Raw genomic sequence first — 18,096 nt, forward strand, 5'->3', positions numbered from 1 at the left:
GATTGACACTTTTATTAAAAACTGAACTCTGGTACACAGATAAATGTTGTAGAAAACTTTGATTGGGTTAATGTTTGACTGTGTTGATACCTGCTGGTTGGCATGTCCTTGAAGAGATTCTGTGTCTGAGGTGACGTGACAGAGTCGGACATAAAACGGCTCTGACTTATACGATTGTTTGTGTCACAATAATTGGGATACATAGCAGGAACTTGCAATTCCATGACGTATCATTGTCATAAAACTATTAAGCAAGGCATAAAAGGTCATCATTTTCTCTAAATTGCTTACTGACACGGTCAGATGTATCTATCAATCGATAGGTCGGACCAGCCTATCCCAGTACCATTTCTATATCTTCACTCTGTGTGCTTGAGCCTATTAGTCTCTTAGGATTATTACTTACGATTAGTTGTTCCATTTATTGTAGGATAAAATATGGACCTTTACAGCCTCTTCTCAAGATAAAAAGGCCAATTAGTTATAAATGAGTAGCTCAGAAGCTTCGAGCAGTCTATATATATGTCATGAACCAAAGGGAAGACACTTGACGTTAAAGACAGTAATGAACTTGGGGGAATACTTCGAAAAGACAATATTTGAGACTCACTACACTGGACAAAGGTTAGTTAACAGCAACAGAAGGAGATACCCTGGAATTTATATAGCGATACAAGTTTGCGGCGTGATAAGTAAAGAAAAACGGAGACAGCAAATATGTTTCGTTGTGGCAAACGTCGCTGGTCCTCCATGGAGGTGTCCCTGAGTGTGCTGTGTGCTGCTCTGCTGGTGGTGTGTGTGGCCTTGCTAATCATCTCCTGGGCTTCCCTGCACCCCGACTGTAAGACCCCTTCTTAAAGTCCTGTCACAGTCCTTCTGTCTCCACATTACATTCCGGAAAAAGTGGAAATTTGAATTTGCGACCATGGTCGATGGGTCTTTAAGTAACGTGTGTGTGTGGTGTGTGTTTGTGGTGTGTGTGTGATGTGTGTTTGTTTGTCGGGCTCAGTGGGCGTGGGGCAACCGCCGCCTACTAACACCAGCCTCAGAGGGAGAATGGTCATCACAGAGGGAGCTGTGTTTGCTGAAGACCTCCAAGACAAGCAAAGCCTTCAGTTCAAAGCCCTGGCCTTCGACACACAGCAGCTGGTGAGAGAACCCGATCCTCTGTTTTTCTTCATGTTTCACGTACAAAAGATGTGATGCTTCACTACCGTCTGAACATACTGCACGCACCATGTTAAACATACGCGTTTTCTCATGCTTCACCAATCAGTCAAATACTGTTCGCTTCCTCACAGATATCTGAGGCTTATGGCATTAGCCAGCTCAGGGATGAATTCAAGGCCTGTCAAGTTTTGGATTTCAGGTAAGATAAGGACCGGTATAAAAAGCATGACAGTGGGATTGCTGACCAGTGAAAAGATCACATCCTTTTCCTAACATCTTGTTCAAACGATGCACCCACCCCTGCCCCCTACACCTGCAGATGACAGGCAAAGCTCAACTCGCACCATCCTGAATCTTTATTTCCAAGCTTCCTGTTTTGATCATGAATACCTTCACGTCCTGTCACAGCAACGGCAGCGTGGTGGCAACCTTCAGCCTAGACTTCCATCAGAGCGTGGAGGCAAAGAAGGCAGAGCTTGAGCTGGTGGCTGGTCTCCAGGGGGTCGGAGGTGGGGCAGAGGGAGGCCTTGTCATTGACATCCGGAGCCTCCAAATCACAGGTAGAACGTTGCTGTCGGACGCCCCCCTCCAGTTGTTCGCATGGAGGTTGTCGATCATATCATTACAATCAGGACGTCTTCTCAAATAACGGTCAAGTATTTTATTGTCAGATGCACAGAACAACACAGGGTCAGACTGGGCAGTGAAATTCTTAGGACAAGACAACACAAACCTAAATTGTTATGATGTAGAGATGAAGAAAGATGGCAACACATGCTGAAGCCCAAGGCACATTTGGGAATTTCAACAACTGGCTCTGTTTAATTTACAGAAATCCAAACTACAGCTGAGCCTCTCTCTTCAACTTTGCTTCCCGGTTCAACACACCTTCCTTCCATTCCTTCCACTACTCAAGGTGAGAAACATTTGACAATATATAGCTAATAGTATTTTAGCTGTTGCTCTATGACACAGTGTCAAAATTCATCGGACATTGGCATGGAAAAGGAGTTGCTTCTGTTTCTTTCATAAAATGTGTGCTTTTAACCACAGTGTCCTCCCTTATGCACTGATTTCATTCCCAGACCTAAAAGAAGACTTGAATCATTAATTCTACTGAAACCTATCTCCGATCTCATCCCCTTGCCATTTTGAAACCGAGGTCAACTGGGCCTGCTCAGTATTTTAAGACATGCCATGTCCAAGCACAATAGGATGTTCATTGCTTAATTATATGACACATGACACCTGTGTGAACCATCGGCATTTGTTATTTTTCTCCACTCATTTACTCAGGTTTTTTCTTTAATTTGTCACCCGTCTATATATAATGTATTATATTATATATAATATATGTAATATTATTTGTCCTATGCTGACCATGTTGTATACAAGGAAAGAGAATGCATGGAAATGTTGTTTTGAAAATCACATCAAATTAATTGACTCAAGACTACAGTTGCATAGTATTTGTCTTAATATCAGTGGTAGACACAGTTAAGGTGTCTAAAAAGTGTTGAAGTTGTCAAAGGTGTTTCAAAAGATTGATAAAAGTATTCCTGCGGCACACATTTCAGCACAAGCATGACAGTCATTGAGAGCCTGTTCAGATAAGGACACACTGTAACAGAATGCAGAGAATATACAAGGCTCTACATACATGTTTCTGTTTTGTTATAGACATTCAAACTACAGCCCGGCCAGCTACAACTGAGCCGCTGATTACAACCGACATTCCGTCTACAACATCTACCGCTCTTGGTGAGATCGCTCACGGGAAATCTGTGTTGTAGATGAGGCACACTCCCTACAACCGCTTCCACCTTTCACAGCAGTACAGTATAGGACATGAATATCGTACAAAATGTTTGTCTCTAACAGCGCGGTGTCATAGCTATGTTCATTGCCTTTCGTATGTCAAACAGTCTGTGGGCCATATCAGATGGCCTGTGGTGACGGCGTCACGTGTGCACCCACAACACTGTTCTGCGATGGAGTTCCCAACTGTCCCGATGGCTCCGATGAAAATCACTCCCTCTGTGGTAAGACTTACAGTGTAGGGAGCCCTGGCTGTAGTTTTGTTTCAATTCTTCAACTCCCCCCTCCAACATGAAAAGAGGACGTATTCCAACACCTACATTTTGTCTCTTACATCTGTCCATAGCAACAAAATGTGATGGGCAGTTCCTTCTCATTGGCTCTTCGGGGTCCTTCCACTCTGACAACTTCCCTCTCCCTTACACCAATGACACGGTCTGCCGCTGGATTATACGGTAGGCCCGCATTGTGCCCAACTGTTAGTTTCTACTTTTACTCAAAACCTTTCATTTAAACTTTATATGTCGTATTTCTCCATCTGACATTCATTCATGAAAGTTTTCCCTTCACAACCCGTTGGCCAATTCCTCCTGTACTCCCCCCTGTGGCATTCAGCAGCAACTCTCTGATGTGTAACTGTATTTGTGTTGCTTCTCTTCTCCAGTGATTAGGTGTAGGTGCTTTGCAGATTGTCCTTATTTTCTTTCTTCCCTGGCTTAGAGTACCGAGAGGACTGGCAATAAAGATTGATTTCCAATCGTTTCACACAGAAGAGGAAAGAGACACCCTCCAACTGTATGAGGGTGCTGGACAAGACAAAATACTAATGTGTATGTACAGTATATCATTCAATATGGGCTAGTGCAAAATAAAACATGTACTTAGTTCTAGAATGAAGTGCATAGTAAACAAAAATACTTGGTCGGTTTTAGTGTGCATGGTACGGTATTTTCCACACAGAATTTCATGTTGTCCATTCAGTTGATTCTGTGCTGTCACTTCTAGTTTTCAAAACAACTCAGATTTTTCTAGAAATACGATCCTTAACTAAGCACGGTGCATGTGTTGTTTTAGATACTCTGTCAGGGTCGTCTCCAGGGGCAGTGTGGCTGTTCTCTGACACGGCCACAGCACAGTTCTCCTCTGATGACATCACCCATCTACCAGGCTTCAGTGCCTCCTACTCCTCATACAACATAAGCGACATATCAAGTAAATTATAAAAATAATTTATTGACTTAATTTTGTGTATATATATATATATATATAAAGATACAGTTTATTTACTGTGTGTAAGATGAACAAAATTATATAACACAGTATGGCTATTATCCCTAAATATGGCTATATTACAATAGCCATGTAAACTGGCTGACTTGTTCTTGAGTTTTTTTAACAGACAGTGTCACTCTGCCTGCCCTATCTAAGACGAAGAGAAGATAAACTGCTCCTTTGAGGATAGCATGTGTTTCTGGAGACAAGAACCGGAGGATGATGGGAACTGGATACGCACCAATGCCCCGACCTTTCCCCCACTCACTGGCCCTGACTTTGACCACACCATGGGGAATCTATCAGGTGTGTTGTGCTGGGACGATGTAGTATTTGTCCAATGTGATATGCTTGTTTGATTGACTTTGGACAGATTTATATTTAGGTATTTGAAAACACGTATTGCAAGATGGTTATTGCAAGACAGCACAGAACAGTTTAGCAGAAGACTGGTTGTCATTTGGTTTGTCTCGGACCTAAACCTAATTAGCTTTTCCCTGAGGTCTGGAAAGAAAAAGGGAAAGAGGGAATGAGAAAATGGTCTGCATTTGCTTGATACAACCACCACAAAATTGTGATTAGTCTAAATAAAAATGACTAAATTGATGAACTGTATGTACTCAATCCCGCTAGTCTAATTGCCAGCTGCATGACTGTTCCACTCAGGCTACTACATTGTGACTCCAACAAGCCCTGGCCAATGGGAGAAGACCTTCCAGATACACAGCATCCCTCTGACTCATGAAAATGACTCTTCATGTCTCAGGTTCTGGTAAGTATCTCCTCTTCTTCCACTCATAAATGTAATCTGTGTAATTTGTAGCGGTGTCATTATCTTATATTATGATGAAGTAAAACGTGATCTACTGATTAGGATTAACAAATTGCCAGTGGAAAATCATTTAGTCTATCCCACTCTGATAGCACATTTGTTAAAAAATCATACTGTTTTACTTTTAAATTAATATAATAAAAAATGTTTCATTCATCTTGACCAAGATTGCGTTTGCAGTATTGTAATCAAGGTTGTATGTCAATCAATACTGCATTACAACATTTTAGGATGTAAATTCATACATATTACCTAGAAAATGAAGGGAAACAAAGTAGAAATAAAATACTATTTGGTAAAAAATAAGAATAAGGATTAATTATTGTTCTCCTTGCCATTCCACCTTAAATCTCAATACCAAAGCTGTTTTTCAGGTATTGGATCTTTTCATAGGGAACCTTTTTCACATAAAGGCAATAAACATAGCTAGGACACTGTTATAGAGACTACATGTCCTATGATGTACTCATGTGAAAGGTGGTAGTGCTGTGCTATCTACCCAGAGCATGAGATTTAGTAGATGGCATGTAGGTTGTAATGAGCGGACCAGTTGAAGTAGATAACAAGAAAAAACTGTAAAAAAAAATACATAAGTTTTAACTTGTGTTTATCCGTACACCCTTGATCCACCACTGGTGGAGGAACTGTCCAGTGTGTCTCCGAACAGTTTGACTCTGCTGTTTTCCTCCTGCAGGTACCACATGTACGGAGAGGACGTCCGTCGACTCAGGATTCTGCTGCGGAAGCGACGGGATTCCGCGGGTGGGGTTGAGGCTCCGGTCACAGTGGTGTTCCAGAAGGAAGGCAATTATGGAAACAACTGGAACTACGGCCAGGCCGACCTCCAAAACACAACCAACGCAACAGTCAGTATACTCCTTCACACGTTTACAGGCTGTGGTCGGAATGAATGGGATGAAACCCAATGTGTTTGTAGGTGCATTGGTGTGATCAAAGGATAGTTCCAATTTCGAATTCTGTAGATGCACATGTGCATGATCGATTAAAGGGATTCAAAGGATGTACGCGCAAATATATTGTTTGCCGTCCTCTCCTGTGGTTTCTCCAGGTGGTGTTCGAAGCCCAGAAGAGAGGAGGGATGAGGAATGATATTGCCCTTGATGACATCAGCATGACCTTGGGTCCCTGTGACGGCGACCCAGTAGAACCGACGGTGGTTCCCACCCCAACGACGCCTCCACCTGTTCCCTGTATGAAACTGCCGACCCCCCGAACGCACGCTCTCACACCCGCCACCTACAGTATTACCTTCTCAACAACAACGTCTAAATCACTCACCCGTAACTCATCGTTCCCTCAGCACAATGTTCTCCAAAGGTTCCCGTACTCTGGCACCCTCTCTCCACCTGCTACTGAGTGTGTTCCCCGTGTGTGTTCCTGTTTTACCGTGTTAAGCAGGACAGGATATCAAAGAATGATTCGTTCTGTTTTTTTTTTTTACCACAGCTGACTGTGGAGGTCCGTTTGACCTCTGGGAGCCCAACTCAACCTTCAGCTCCCCTAACTACCCTCACTCCTACGGAGACGGTGCTAACTGTATGTAGACGTAACACTGCATTGATCGTGATGTCTGTTTCATGTAGACCGGGGCTTTCCAACCCTGTTCCTGGAGAGCTACCTGCTACCTTTTGGTTTGTGCTCCAACCCCACTTACTTGTCCTGATTCAACAACAAGTTGTGAGGTGTCAGGTGTGCTAGATTAGGGTTGGAGGAAAACTTACAGGCAGGTAGCTCTCAAGGAACAGGGTTGGAGACCCCATGATGTAGACGATATACATTCTTCTGTAGATTTCGTAGGTTTGTTTTTTGTACATATTATGCTTGTCTTGGGGCCAGGCATGTGGACTCTACATGCCAGGGAGGGATGGAACATCCAGCTTCACTTCCTGGATTTCGATGTAGAGGGAACCTATGACATGGTGGAGGTGAGGGATGGAGCTGGACTGCAGTCTGAGTTGCTCGGTGGGTCAGATCGAAGCATTGTATTATCTCTGTGGATCAATGTTATTTACAAAGGAATGTTGTAACTGCACATTGACCACAACTACAGAACTCTTTTTTGAATAGTGTTCCAAGGAAAGGAAGATGATAGCTAGTTAACTCATGCATGGACCATATAGAGGAGCTAGAATTCAACTCAGGCAACACATACATCTCTATAGTACACACAAACATCTACATTTGATTGTTGGAATCACATGTCTTCAGTCCATGCAGCAAATCACATATATTTTGTATCAAATGACATTGTTATTCTTGTTCAACATGTTAAAAATACGGTTTGAGTGCATGCCCTGCACCACACTGAACTGTAGACATTGTCACAAATAAGTTAACTGTGGTCGCATTTTGTTGGTTCGGTTTCAGGGGTTTTCTCTGGCACCAAAGGCCCCTCTCCAGATGTGATCTCCACAACCAATCAGATGACAGTGATGTTCTTCACAGACAGCTCCGGATCTGGAAGAGGCTTCAATGCCAACTTCACCACTGGCCTGAGGCTGGGCATGCCCGGTAAGACTTGGATACTGAGAAGAGATGAATGAGTTTTAATGAGATATTAAGACATTTGAATTTACTCAACCAATCAAATGACCCGATGTTGTCATGTCTACCCAGAGCCCTGTGCAGCAGGGCAGTTTCAGTGCAACTCGGGAGAGTGCCTGTCCAACGGCAGCGTGTGTGACGGCCAGCCAGACTGCCCTGACGCTTCAGACGAAGCTCACTGTGGTCAGTTAACCCCTCAACACCCCAACTACAATGTGACCAATCAACAACAAGGATCATTTCTGGGATCAATAACAAACTCGACAAAAAAAGTATTCGGAGACAGAGACTCTAAGCAGAACGGCATCCCATTCACGTCCCATACAACGCGTGACAACCTATAGCCATGTTTAAAAGAATCTCTATTCGTCTGACAGTTACTGTGCTTGGGCTGTCTGTTTTAGTGCATCTCGTGTCTGTGAACGGCTCCAGTCACAGCCGTGCTCAGTTCCAGGTCCACACCTCCCGGTACACCGCCTGTGCAGAGAATTGGACAACCCAGTTGTCCAACCTTCTGTGCCGCCACCTGGGCTACAGGTGGGAGCAAAGTAGCATTTGTAATGTTTGGCAGCAGTAGAGTTTGGTTGTGTGTGCATCATGCATGGGATTTTTGGGGAGCGACTTTTGGAGAGTGAGAAGAAAGAACGAAACAGGAGACAAATGATCCATGTGCAAGTGTGTGGGGCAGTCAAAGAATGACAGAATACAGTTAGAAACATTCGAGAGATCATGACATGTGTGTGCCTTATTAAATCACACTGAATCAGTTCAGTCTTTGTGTTAATGATGTGTTTCAGGTTAGGGAACGTCCTTCCTGTCCCTGCCTTAGCCCAGGATTCCCCCTTCGCCACAGTGCAAAATACAGATGATGGATCCTTTAAATTGGCATTCAGGTACACGACAACTGAGACACAGGGGCAAGGCTTAATCCATACATTCATTGTAGCACATTAGTGCAGTAGTTGTACGACTCCCTTGAATCCATAAATGAAGGTTGAAACATCACTCTTCAACAATACAACACTGAGTCTCCTTTTATTTTATTTTATTTATGTGGTTGCAGGTACAACAACACATGTCACTGCATATTGTACCATGTATAATCATGTATGAGATATTGATACCATTATAAATGAAAACAACATCCATTAATTGACTGCTGTTATCAACACCTGCTTTACTGTTTATTCTCTCTGAAGTGAAACATGTGCTGGGGAAGAGATTGCATCTCTGCTCTGTGACAATCAGCGTGAGTAGCAACACCAACTCAGATCATAACGTTATCATATTTGGTCCTAGTGTTTATTAAATCGTTGTTATAACGCCTTGGTTTTATACAAAACAGAGACGGCACTTTTTGTAAGGACTCCTTTGTGTATTTTAGCCTGTGGTTCTCGCCTGGTCGACAACGGGGCTGTGTCCGGGAGAGTGGTGGGAGGAGTTGACTCTCAGCAAAAGGCGTGGCCATGGATCGTGTCTCTTCATTGGAGGGGCCGTCACGTGTGTGGAGCTTCGCTAATTGACAATGAGTGGCTGGTCACTGCGGCGCACTGTGTCTATGGGTGAGGAGGGTCACGTCTAGAGTATTTGTAAAGCGTTTGAGCAGGTGTGCTGACCTAGGATTAGGTTTCCTTGCTGTCCACGTGATCTAATTTAATAGCACGTGATTGCAGATCAGCACTCTTGTGCTTTTGGTAAATTAATTCTGGTATAATTCTGTTTTCAAATGATCTCTCTCTGTTTACTGTTTACTGTTTTAACACACAGTGTACACACATTCTTAAGTTTATGCTTGTGATCTCATGTCGCTGTTATTTTCCGATTCATGTGTTGTCTGTGCATATGTCGCTGTACCTTATGACTCCCTGATCCTGCAGGAAGAACAATCATCTGTCCTACTGGAAAGCAGTCCTGGGCCTACACTCCCAGGATGCACTGAACTCCAACCACACACACACCGTCAGCATCGACAAGATAATCATGAACAAACACTACAACAGGAGGACCAAGGAGGGGGACATTGCAATGATGCACCTTGACACACCTATCAACTTCACAGGTGGACCACCAGCACTGCAGTAACAGAGTAACTCTCAGAGTAACTCTCAGAGTAACTCTCAGAGTAACTCTCCAGTAACAGAGTAACTCTCAGAGTGACTCTCAGTGAAACTCTCATAGTAACTTTCAGAGTAACTCTCAGAATAACTCTCAGAGTAACACACCCTGATACCTTTTTTTGCACACAGATTACATTCAGCCTATATGCCTGCCAAGGAGTAAACAGCAATTTGAGGCTGGGAGGAACTGTTTTATCGCTGGCTGGGGAAGGGTGGCAGAAGGAGGTCAGCATTTTAATAAGAAATTGTAAAAACATGAATACAATTTTGGAGCAAGGCCAACAGGGCCAAACAAGTATGTAAATACAACTGAAACTAAACTAATTGAACCTAACATTTGTACAAAGGTTTAATATTTTTATTTTATTTGGGCATCAACATATTATAAATATAATTACTTTATACATTTCTAAATGAGTCTCCCTTTTTCATGACACTGATTTCACCCCAGGCAGACAAAGGGATACGATACCCCTTTTATTTGAGGATGTGTGTTTTCTGATATTCAATACATTTTGAGGATGTGAACGTTTTATAGTACAGGATTCTTACTGTCACTGGCGAAATGTCACTTCCTTTCAGGCTCAGTCGCTAACGTGTTACAGCAGGCTGCGCTGCCCCTGGTGGACAGGTCAGAGTGCCAGAGGCTGATGCCTGAGTACAACATCACAGCCAGGATGGTTTGTGCAGGCTACCCTGACGGGGGAGTGGACACCTGCCAGGTGCTGTGAACTTGACATCAGCTAATACCGTTCTGGAGACACACGGCATGATATTTGCCATGTTTCCTTTTTTTCCGTGCTCTGACTGTATCCTCTGATTGGTGTTTCTAGGGGGACTCTGGGGGTCCGCTGATGTGTGAAGAGGATGGCTATTGGTTGCTGGCAGGCGTGGTGTCTTTTGGGGTAGGGTGTGGCCGCCCCCAACGGCCTGGTGTTTATGCCCTGGTGTCCCAGTTCATTGACTGGATCATCCAGATAAGGCGTTTTTCGTGACGCCGGAAGTCTTGGGACTTGGGAAGAAAGCCCAATCCTGCGCTGTCTTGTCGGACTTGAGAATTCCATCCTTCAATTAGCGTAATCAGATTCAATTAACTTCATCGGAGTGACAGGTGTAATGAGTTGAAATGATCTCTTCACTATAAATGCTGGGTTCCACCACACGTTAACATGATATTAGTGCTTTGCAACCTCCCTTGCTTACCGTGGCCCGAATATTTTTTTTGTTTGTGTGAGAATGTATGTTTTTTATATTGCCAATACAACCAAAACAAAGTATATCATGGAAGAAGCCATTTGTGTGTCATTATTAACAAAAGATGCAAAAGTTGTGATTAAGTGACTTTGGAGAATTCTACTTTACTTGCATCTTGTACAGTTTGATATATTTCTGCTAGGATACGGTTGAAGCATATGTGAAAAATGCACTTGTAGGGTTGTTTGAGGTCAACTGTTTGTGGTCAAGTGCATCAAATCAAATGTTTCTATTACAAAAGATAAAACGAAACCAGATTGTGAGTTCTTGTTTATTTAGACTAAAAAGTCCCAATATTTGTCACACCACTGTAGTACTGGACCTTTGTCACAACAAGCACTATCCAGTCAAAAGTTTGGAGGTGAATACAGTATGTCTTGCTATATAAAATGAATATACTACATTGGTGCTTCATGAAGCAGGATTGATGTGGTAGCCAAGTCTGGTAGAGATGCACTGATGGAAAGGAGAGCCTGGTAGCAATTAGCATATTCTAAACAGCTAGCTGGTTATTTCTTTGATCCTGCTTACTAGAGCAACTCGACAAGAAGGTATTCGATTGTACATATAAAGGAAACAAAAAGGAAAGAAAAAAATATGTCTTTGTATCTTAGCAACAAAACCCTTTAAAATGTTTTCATACTACACGCATGTTTTTCAAGCAATGTGCAAAATGTACAGCAGATGTAAGATAGGTGTATACTGTATGTTGCAGATGAATCCTTGAATCCCCATTGACCTCAACTCTTCCTTCAGTCGAGCTTCTCTTCCTGGAATAAATCAGCATCGTTGATGTGATCCTGGAATTTCTCGAATTGCTGAAAGAAAGGAACAAGCGTGATAAATCAGATCGGTGCAGTAAAGTATTCCAAAGCACAACACAGGCCGGTCAAAAGGTCATCCTTGGTATGTGGACAGATATAAGAAGACTGTAGTATGGTTTAATATCCTCGTGCGTTGTGGTTCTTTTTATTTCAGTTATTATTCAGTTCTGTTGCACCAAAATGTGACATTTTTCTTACAAGGAGTCAGATGCACAAGGCTAGTTGATTACCAAGGTGGAGTTAACACCACCTAAAGCAGTGGTGAAATTCCTGCATTTGTTTCCATCAAAATGGAGCGGGGAAAAGAACTCCCAAGGAGTTAAATGAAGAGCATTTTTTCCATGGATGACAATATGGCAAGTGAGTGGCGAGCGGAATACCTCTGAAATCCAGCCCCCATCCTGAAGCTTGATGAACACCCTGTTCACGGTGTCCTTCACCGCTTCCTCCTTCTCCCCGCTCTTCTCCTCTTCCAGAACAGTCCGGCAGTGCTGGAACAAGTGGTACTTGAAATGCTTCAGGGTGTGATACACCTCTGTTCGGCTGGCACAGACGGATCCCACGCTGTACGTCTGCAAATAATTATTTTTTAAATGTGGCATATTTGGAGTCAGATGGCTGAGCGGTTAGGAAATCAGGCTAGTAATCTGAAGGTTGCTAGATAGATTCCCGGCTGTGCCAAAGTGACGTTGTGTCCTTGGGCAAGGCACTTCACCCTACTTGCCTCGGGGGAAATGTCCCTGTACTTACTGTAAGTCGCTCTGGATCAGAGCGTCTGCTAAATGACTAAATGTAAAATGTAAATCTTGAAAAAGCATACTTGGATTCATTGACTGATATGGGTCACATTCAGTATTTTTTTTCCCCCAGTTTACGCCATGGACTTCAGGCATCGTTAATGTTATTATTATATTTGGTATCTACAGTTTAATATGAAACGGTGGGTTTCGTACGGGGTACCTGAGTGTCATTAGGCATGAAGTGGTCCTCTTGGAGTGTATTGTTGTCATACAGTTGTCCGGAGAGTTTGACATTGAAGCTGCACTGTCTTTGGAGCTGACAAGCCTCGCATTTGTTCTCCAGAATTGTTATGGTCACCAACCGAACCTTTGGATAACACTCCACTCTCTCCTGTACGAACAGCCAGCCCAAAGACACACATCGCATTGTATCAGTCCAAAACGTATGAAAGGAATCCTACCCCCGGACATATGATTTCCATATTTTTTTTTCAAAGGGATTTTACATTTTGGGGCTCACGGGTTACCGTTAGCACCGGATCGCTGCTAACCTTGTAGCGGTCGCTCCAGCGACTGCGTTGCTTCAGGTTCTCCAGGCGTGGGAGTATGGTTCGCTCGTCAAAATGAAAGAGTGAGGACTTCATCTCCTGAGCGTAGCGCTTTGTCCTCTCACCGCCTGGTCAGAGACGATGCACTCAGATGACTGCACACTCAAACAAAAGCTTGGTCATATACAGTGGCTTAAGAAAGTATTCAATTCCATACACTTTTATCACATTTTATTGTTTATTGTTTTTTGTTTGTTTTTTTTTTGGGGGGGGGGGGTGTACAATTGCCATTTTTACTCATTAATCTACACTCAGTAACCCATATTGACAAAGTGAAAACAAGCAAAGTAATTACCAATCTCATAAATATGTATTTTAATTAGTATTCCGACCCTTCAGTAATGTGTGGATGCACCTGTGGTAGCAATTACAGCAGCAAATCCAATTGGGTACTTCTCTACAAGCTCTAAACGTTTTGTTTGAAAGTTTTTTTCCATTCTTCCTGGCAGATCATCTCAGCCCTGTCAGATTGGATGGGAAGTGTCTGTGAACTGCCATCTTTGGGTATCTCCACTGTTCTATGGGGTTTTAATCTGAGTTTTGGATGGCCCATTCCAGAAGTCAACAGACTTCTGAGTCCCGAAGCCACTCCAGCACTGTCTTAACTGTGTGCTTTGGATCATTGTCATGCTGAAAGGTGAACCGTCACCCCAGTCTGAGGTTGCATACACTGGAGCTGGTTTTCTTTAAGGACCTCTGATGCATTCACCCTTCAACCCAATTCTGACCAGTCTCCCTGTGACTGCCGCTTAGACGGTCGTCTTTCCGGCAAGTTACCTCATTTCTGCAGAGGACTTTCCAAAGCTCTGAGTGACCGTTGATTCTTGCCCAGTGAGTCAGTTTGATTGGCCAGCTCCATTTACTAAGCGTACTGATGGTTCCAATATTCTTCCATATCACAATTAATGATGCTGCTTATGTCCCATGGGAATTCTTAAAGCTATACTGTACCCTTATATACCCTTGCATTGATCAATGCTTTGCCACATTTGTATTGTGGAGGTCTACAGAGTTCTTTGGACTTCATGGGTTGGTTCTTTTCCTGAGACTTGTGGGACATTTGTTAATTATGTCAAATCACTTTACCCCAGGTGGAATACAATCAAGTCCTAGTAAACATCTTAACGGAAAACTCAAAACAGGATGCAACTGACCACATTTTGGAGTACCTCAGCAAAGTATCAGGAAAAACTCCTAAAATAGACTTGATTCTTTCGTGTAAAATTAATGATTTAAGTGATTCATCTGAGAATTCATTGGTGGAAAAAAACAATCATTATGGGGAATTAAGTAGAGATTGATCAGCAAAATTGCAATGTTTAACCATTTGCAATTTAATCCACACAATAAAATGTGCTACAAGGGATCTGAATACTTTTTGAAACCACTGTAATTAAAATCAGAAAGCACAAAGGCTTAAAATGATGATACATGCAGCCAACAGCATATTACACTAAGTACAGAGGCTACATGGCACGCACTCATCTAAATATAAATGGTTTAGATGTGCATGTATTAAAAAATTGCTTACTGTACAGAGACTTGAGAAAGGTCTCATCCAAGACATTGATAAGAAGAGCTTTGACTACCACTTGGAAGTGTGTGAGCTGTGATCCAGTGACGACTGGGAAAAGAGAACAGACAAATGGACACTTTTATGTTATGCATTGCCTCGACATTCAGACATTCAAGGAATGGCCCCAGAGGTCAGTGCGTCAGCTTAGACTCACACTGGTGTGGGAGAGAGACCGCCTGCTTGTCTGGCTCCGGGTTTTCTTCGTCCTCGTCTCCCTTCTTCGCTTCATCTTCAACGATGAAGTCCTTCAGACTGTCACTGTCCTTCACCTCGTCGTCCTCGCTGCTGCCTCTCAAGCGATCGGCAGTGTGATCATTATCGTTACCGTCATTATCATCATCATTATCATCATTTTCATCCTTATCGTCGTCTTCTTCTTTCTCACTACCATCTTCTGCATCCTTACTGGAGTCCTCTTCATCACCGGAATCCTGACAGAAAGGAGAGTAGAATATGAGTCAGCATTAAACAACCCAACCACAATCATTTCAGTGGATAGACCTATGCCCGTAAATAAATGTGCACAAATGCTTATTCTACGCGTGACTGTGAGCATGTGTTGCATGCATATCAACACATGATGCAAACTACCTTCCGTCTGCGTCTGCGGTTTATGATGCGGGACTTCATCTTCTTGGATAATGCAAGAAGTTTATTCTGCCGTTTCTTTCGTTTTGCAGCAGTTTCCTTAGCCTCAGCAGCTAACTTCTCCTTTTGCGCAGTATCATCAACATCAGAGTCGGACGCGGGGCTTTGTATTTTGATGCGTTTTCTGGGAATTACTTTTCTCGCGGGCTTGGATCCAACGTCGCTGTCTGAATCAGAGGAACTCTCAGGAAGAGTAGAACGCTTGCGACTAGACTGGGATACGGTGCGCTTTCCCGTGGACTTGCTAGCATCGCCACCAGAAGAACTTTGGTCTTCGTCGCTGTCTGGTGTTCTCTCGGTTCCACTACTGTCCTCGTTCTGATATTCGCTCTCTGAGCTGATGCTGGTCGTGCTCGCGCAAGACTCTTCGTCACTATCATCCAGCAGGCGAGCTGACAAGCCGATCTGTGGTTTCCTTTTTGAAGCAGCAGCTTTCTTTTTTCTCATAGACTCGTAAACTCTACGCTTATATAAGCTCTCCATGTTTAGATCTAAGCCAGCTAGCTTGTTACTATGCTAACGAGAGCTCGTAGCTATCCAAAATGCATTCAGCGTGTTGTTCACTAACTACAATAATCCGTGTGGATTTGATTGCGCGTTGATTTCAATGTTAAAATGTTTAAAATTTAGCTCTTTTGGATCCTTTTAGAAGACATGAATTCGTTACACGTTTGTTTTGTTATTGTTGTCATAAGGAAGCTCCACTTACGCCCATTTCCTCTTCAACAGCAAAAGTAGGACCCTTCTAGGAACACAGTGCCGTCTAGTGTTATCTCCAGAAATTGCACCGTGGGATGTGATAAATCCCTAAATTGAAATGTTTTCATTTCTGAAATGACGCTCTGTAATAATTATGTGAAATTTGTTTTGTAAATGTTTTTATTAAATATTTGCATACATAGCTATGTATACTTTTTGTGAGATAAATAATTGAAAAAAAAAAGTAAACTTTTACCGAGAATTGCTTAGGCATCAAACTAATTCCTTATAAGCATTTAAAGCCATATTTACTGTCATGACCAGACAAAAATTGTACCGTCTGACCCTGCTGATAACAAATACTCTCCCCTGTGATCAAAAGTCACACTCTGGACAGTGTCATCATGCCCTTGTAGACTAGACACTTGACAAGAAGCAAGCTCCACCATCTTGACAGAACAATCGTTACTGGCGATAGCTAGCATCCTTCCTGATGGGCTGAAGGCCACTTGATTGCTGGAGTGCGGTCCAGTATCCACGGTTACCAAAGTTGCCACTTTCCTAACATCCCACAGCTTGACCACTCCAAATGAATCACAAGAGGCCACGGTGTCCCCTAGGGCGTTGAAAGTGGCATGGTTGCAGGAATGTCGGTGTCCGTATAAAGTCTGAGCACAAAGGCTGACCCTGGTGTCCCACAGAGACAGCGTTTTGTCGGCAGAGCAGGTCAGGAGAGTGTTTGATTAGGGCAGGAAGGACACACTGTTCACCGAGTCAACGTGGCCTCGCAGAGTGTCCCGGCATCGCTCGCTCTGCAGGTCCCATATCTTGGCTGTGTTGTCCATTGAGCAGGATGCCACAAAGTCTCCACAGGAATGGAAGGAGCAGCCCCAGCTGGCATGGCTGTGACCCTCCAGAGTGAGAGTGCAGCGGCCTTGGGAAAAGTCCCAGATTCGGACCGTCGTGTCACCGCTCGTGGTGGCCAAACTTCCTCCGTTTGGGTGAAAACTGCATCCAGAGAGCCAGTCACTGTGACCCTCCCCGGTCATAACCATCTCCCCCACAGGCATGCCCCACAACTTCCACAGCTGGTCATCGCTGGACGAGGCCAAAATAAACTTGTGAGGGTGGAGAGCCAGGAAGCTTATTGGTAGGGTGTGGGCTTTGATGGAGTTGGTGAGGTGGAAATCTGACGTTTTGGTTTCCGTAATAGTCAGAGCCTTTATGCGTGGCAAGTAGGGGTTCACACGACTACTTACAAGAAACTCTGAGTCATCAGGATGATCCTGAGCTGTGCTTTTTGTCGAGTCTTTATCGTGATCATTGAGAACAATTCTTCTATTCTTCAACGTATCAGGCTTACTCTGAATCTGTGATGCATGTGGTAGACCTGTGTCTCTGTTAGCTGCCCTGCTAGTAGAGGTAGAGTGTGCATTGCACAGGGTGGCTACCAAACTGTGCGTTTGGCGAAAAGCTTTGTCCCTCTCTAAGCCTATCATCATTCTCTGTTTTAGTGCCTCTTGGTACCTATCATTCAACTGTTTTAATGCAGGCTTGTATGAGGCATAGTGTTGCTTCAATCGTTTCATGCAATCCACTAATCTGTTCTTCTCTTCGGCAACACGTTGATATTGTTGGCGATGGAAATCCCTTTCTTTTTTAAGCTTGACCAGCGTTTCACTAGCTTTGAACGCTGCCTGTATGTAGTTGTTCCGCTCAACAAGAACATCCTTCAGCTCTTTCTCCAGTAATTGGTTGTGTGTGTATGCGTCAGGGACAAGCTCCACCAGTTGGGTTTTCAACAAGTCTTTCTGACCGATCTCATGCCATTCAACTTGGAAACAATCCATTGTTTTGCTCAGCCCCCTTCTGACCAGAAAGTTGCAGAGAAAGTTATTTACCACCTCTGGGAGGTGGGAGAAGGTTTGCTTCGCAGTATTTCCCACCCTTGATTCCGCATCATCTGTAGTAGA

At 43.4% G+C, this 18,096-nt stretch overlaps 2 protein-coding genes across 3 annotated transcripts; one reads left to right on the plus strand and one right to left on the minus strand.

Annotated features, from left to right (window-relative positions):
* Positions 1-717: 717 nt before the first annotated feature.
* On the plus strand, positions 718-18,078 carry tmprss15 (transmembrane serine protease 15). The gene is made up of 25 exons (XM_084683442.1): positions 718-841; positions 1,010-1,149; positions 1,302-1,369; positions 1,579-1,730; positions 3,096-3,212; positions 3,335-3,443; positions 3,709-3,818; positions 4,063-4,200; positions 4,417-4,566; positions 4,927-5,032; positions 5,787-5,958; positions 6,162-6,303; positions 6,560-6,649; positions 6,950-7,075; positions 7,481-7,624; positions 7,730-7,840; positions 8,062-8,194; positions 8,455-8,550; positions 8,721-8,734; positions 9,042-9,219; positions 9,535-9,716; positions 9,904-9,999; positions 10,357-10,496; positions 10,608-10,758; positions 17,898-18,078. The coding sequence occupies exons 1-25, from the start codon at positions 718-720 to the stop codon at positions 17,936-17,938; spliced, it is 3,030 nt and encodes a 1,009-aa protein (XP_084539568.1). The 3' UTR covers positions 17,939-18,078.
* Positions 11,284-16,870, minus strand: ccdc82 (coiled-coil domain containing 82). 2 transcript variants are annotated; one of them, XM_084684093.1, is made up of 7 exons: positions 15,368-16,870; positions 14,931-15,207; positions 14,732-14,824; positions 13,144-13,268; positions 12,813-12,983; positions 12,233-12,424; positions 11,284-11,846 (listed from the first exon to the last, which is right to left on the minus strand). In XM_084684093.1, exons 1-7 carry the CDS (start codon positions 15,905-15,907, stop codon positions 11,781-11,783), a joined length of 1,464 nt encoding a protein of 487 aa, XP_084540219.1. In that variant the 5' UTR covers positions 15,908-16,870; the 3' UTR covers positions 11,284-11,780. The 2 variants fall into 2 exon arrangements, with proteins under 2 accessions (XP_084540219.1, XP_084540220.1); XM_084684094.1 differs by lacking the exon at positions 12,813-12,983.
* Positions 18,079-18,096: the final 18 nt, after the last annotated feature.

The sequence above is a fragment of the Hypomesus nipponensis genome, chromosome 20, assembly GCF_054491055.1.
Source record: "Hypomesus nipponensis isolate SF chromosome 20, ASM5449105v1, whole genome shotgun sequence".
Lineage (NCBI taxonomy): Eukaryota > Metazoa > Chordata > Actinopteri > Osmeriformes > Osmeridae > Hypomesus > Hypomesus nipponensis.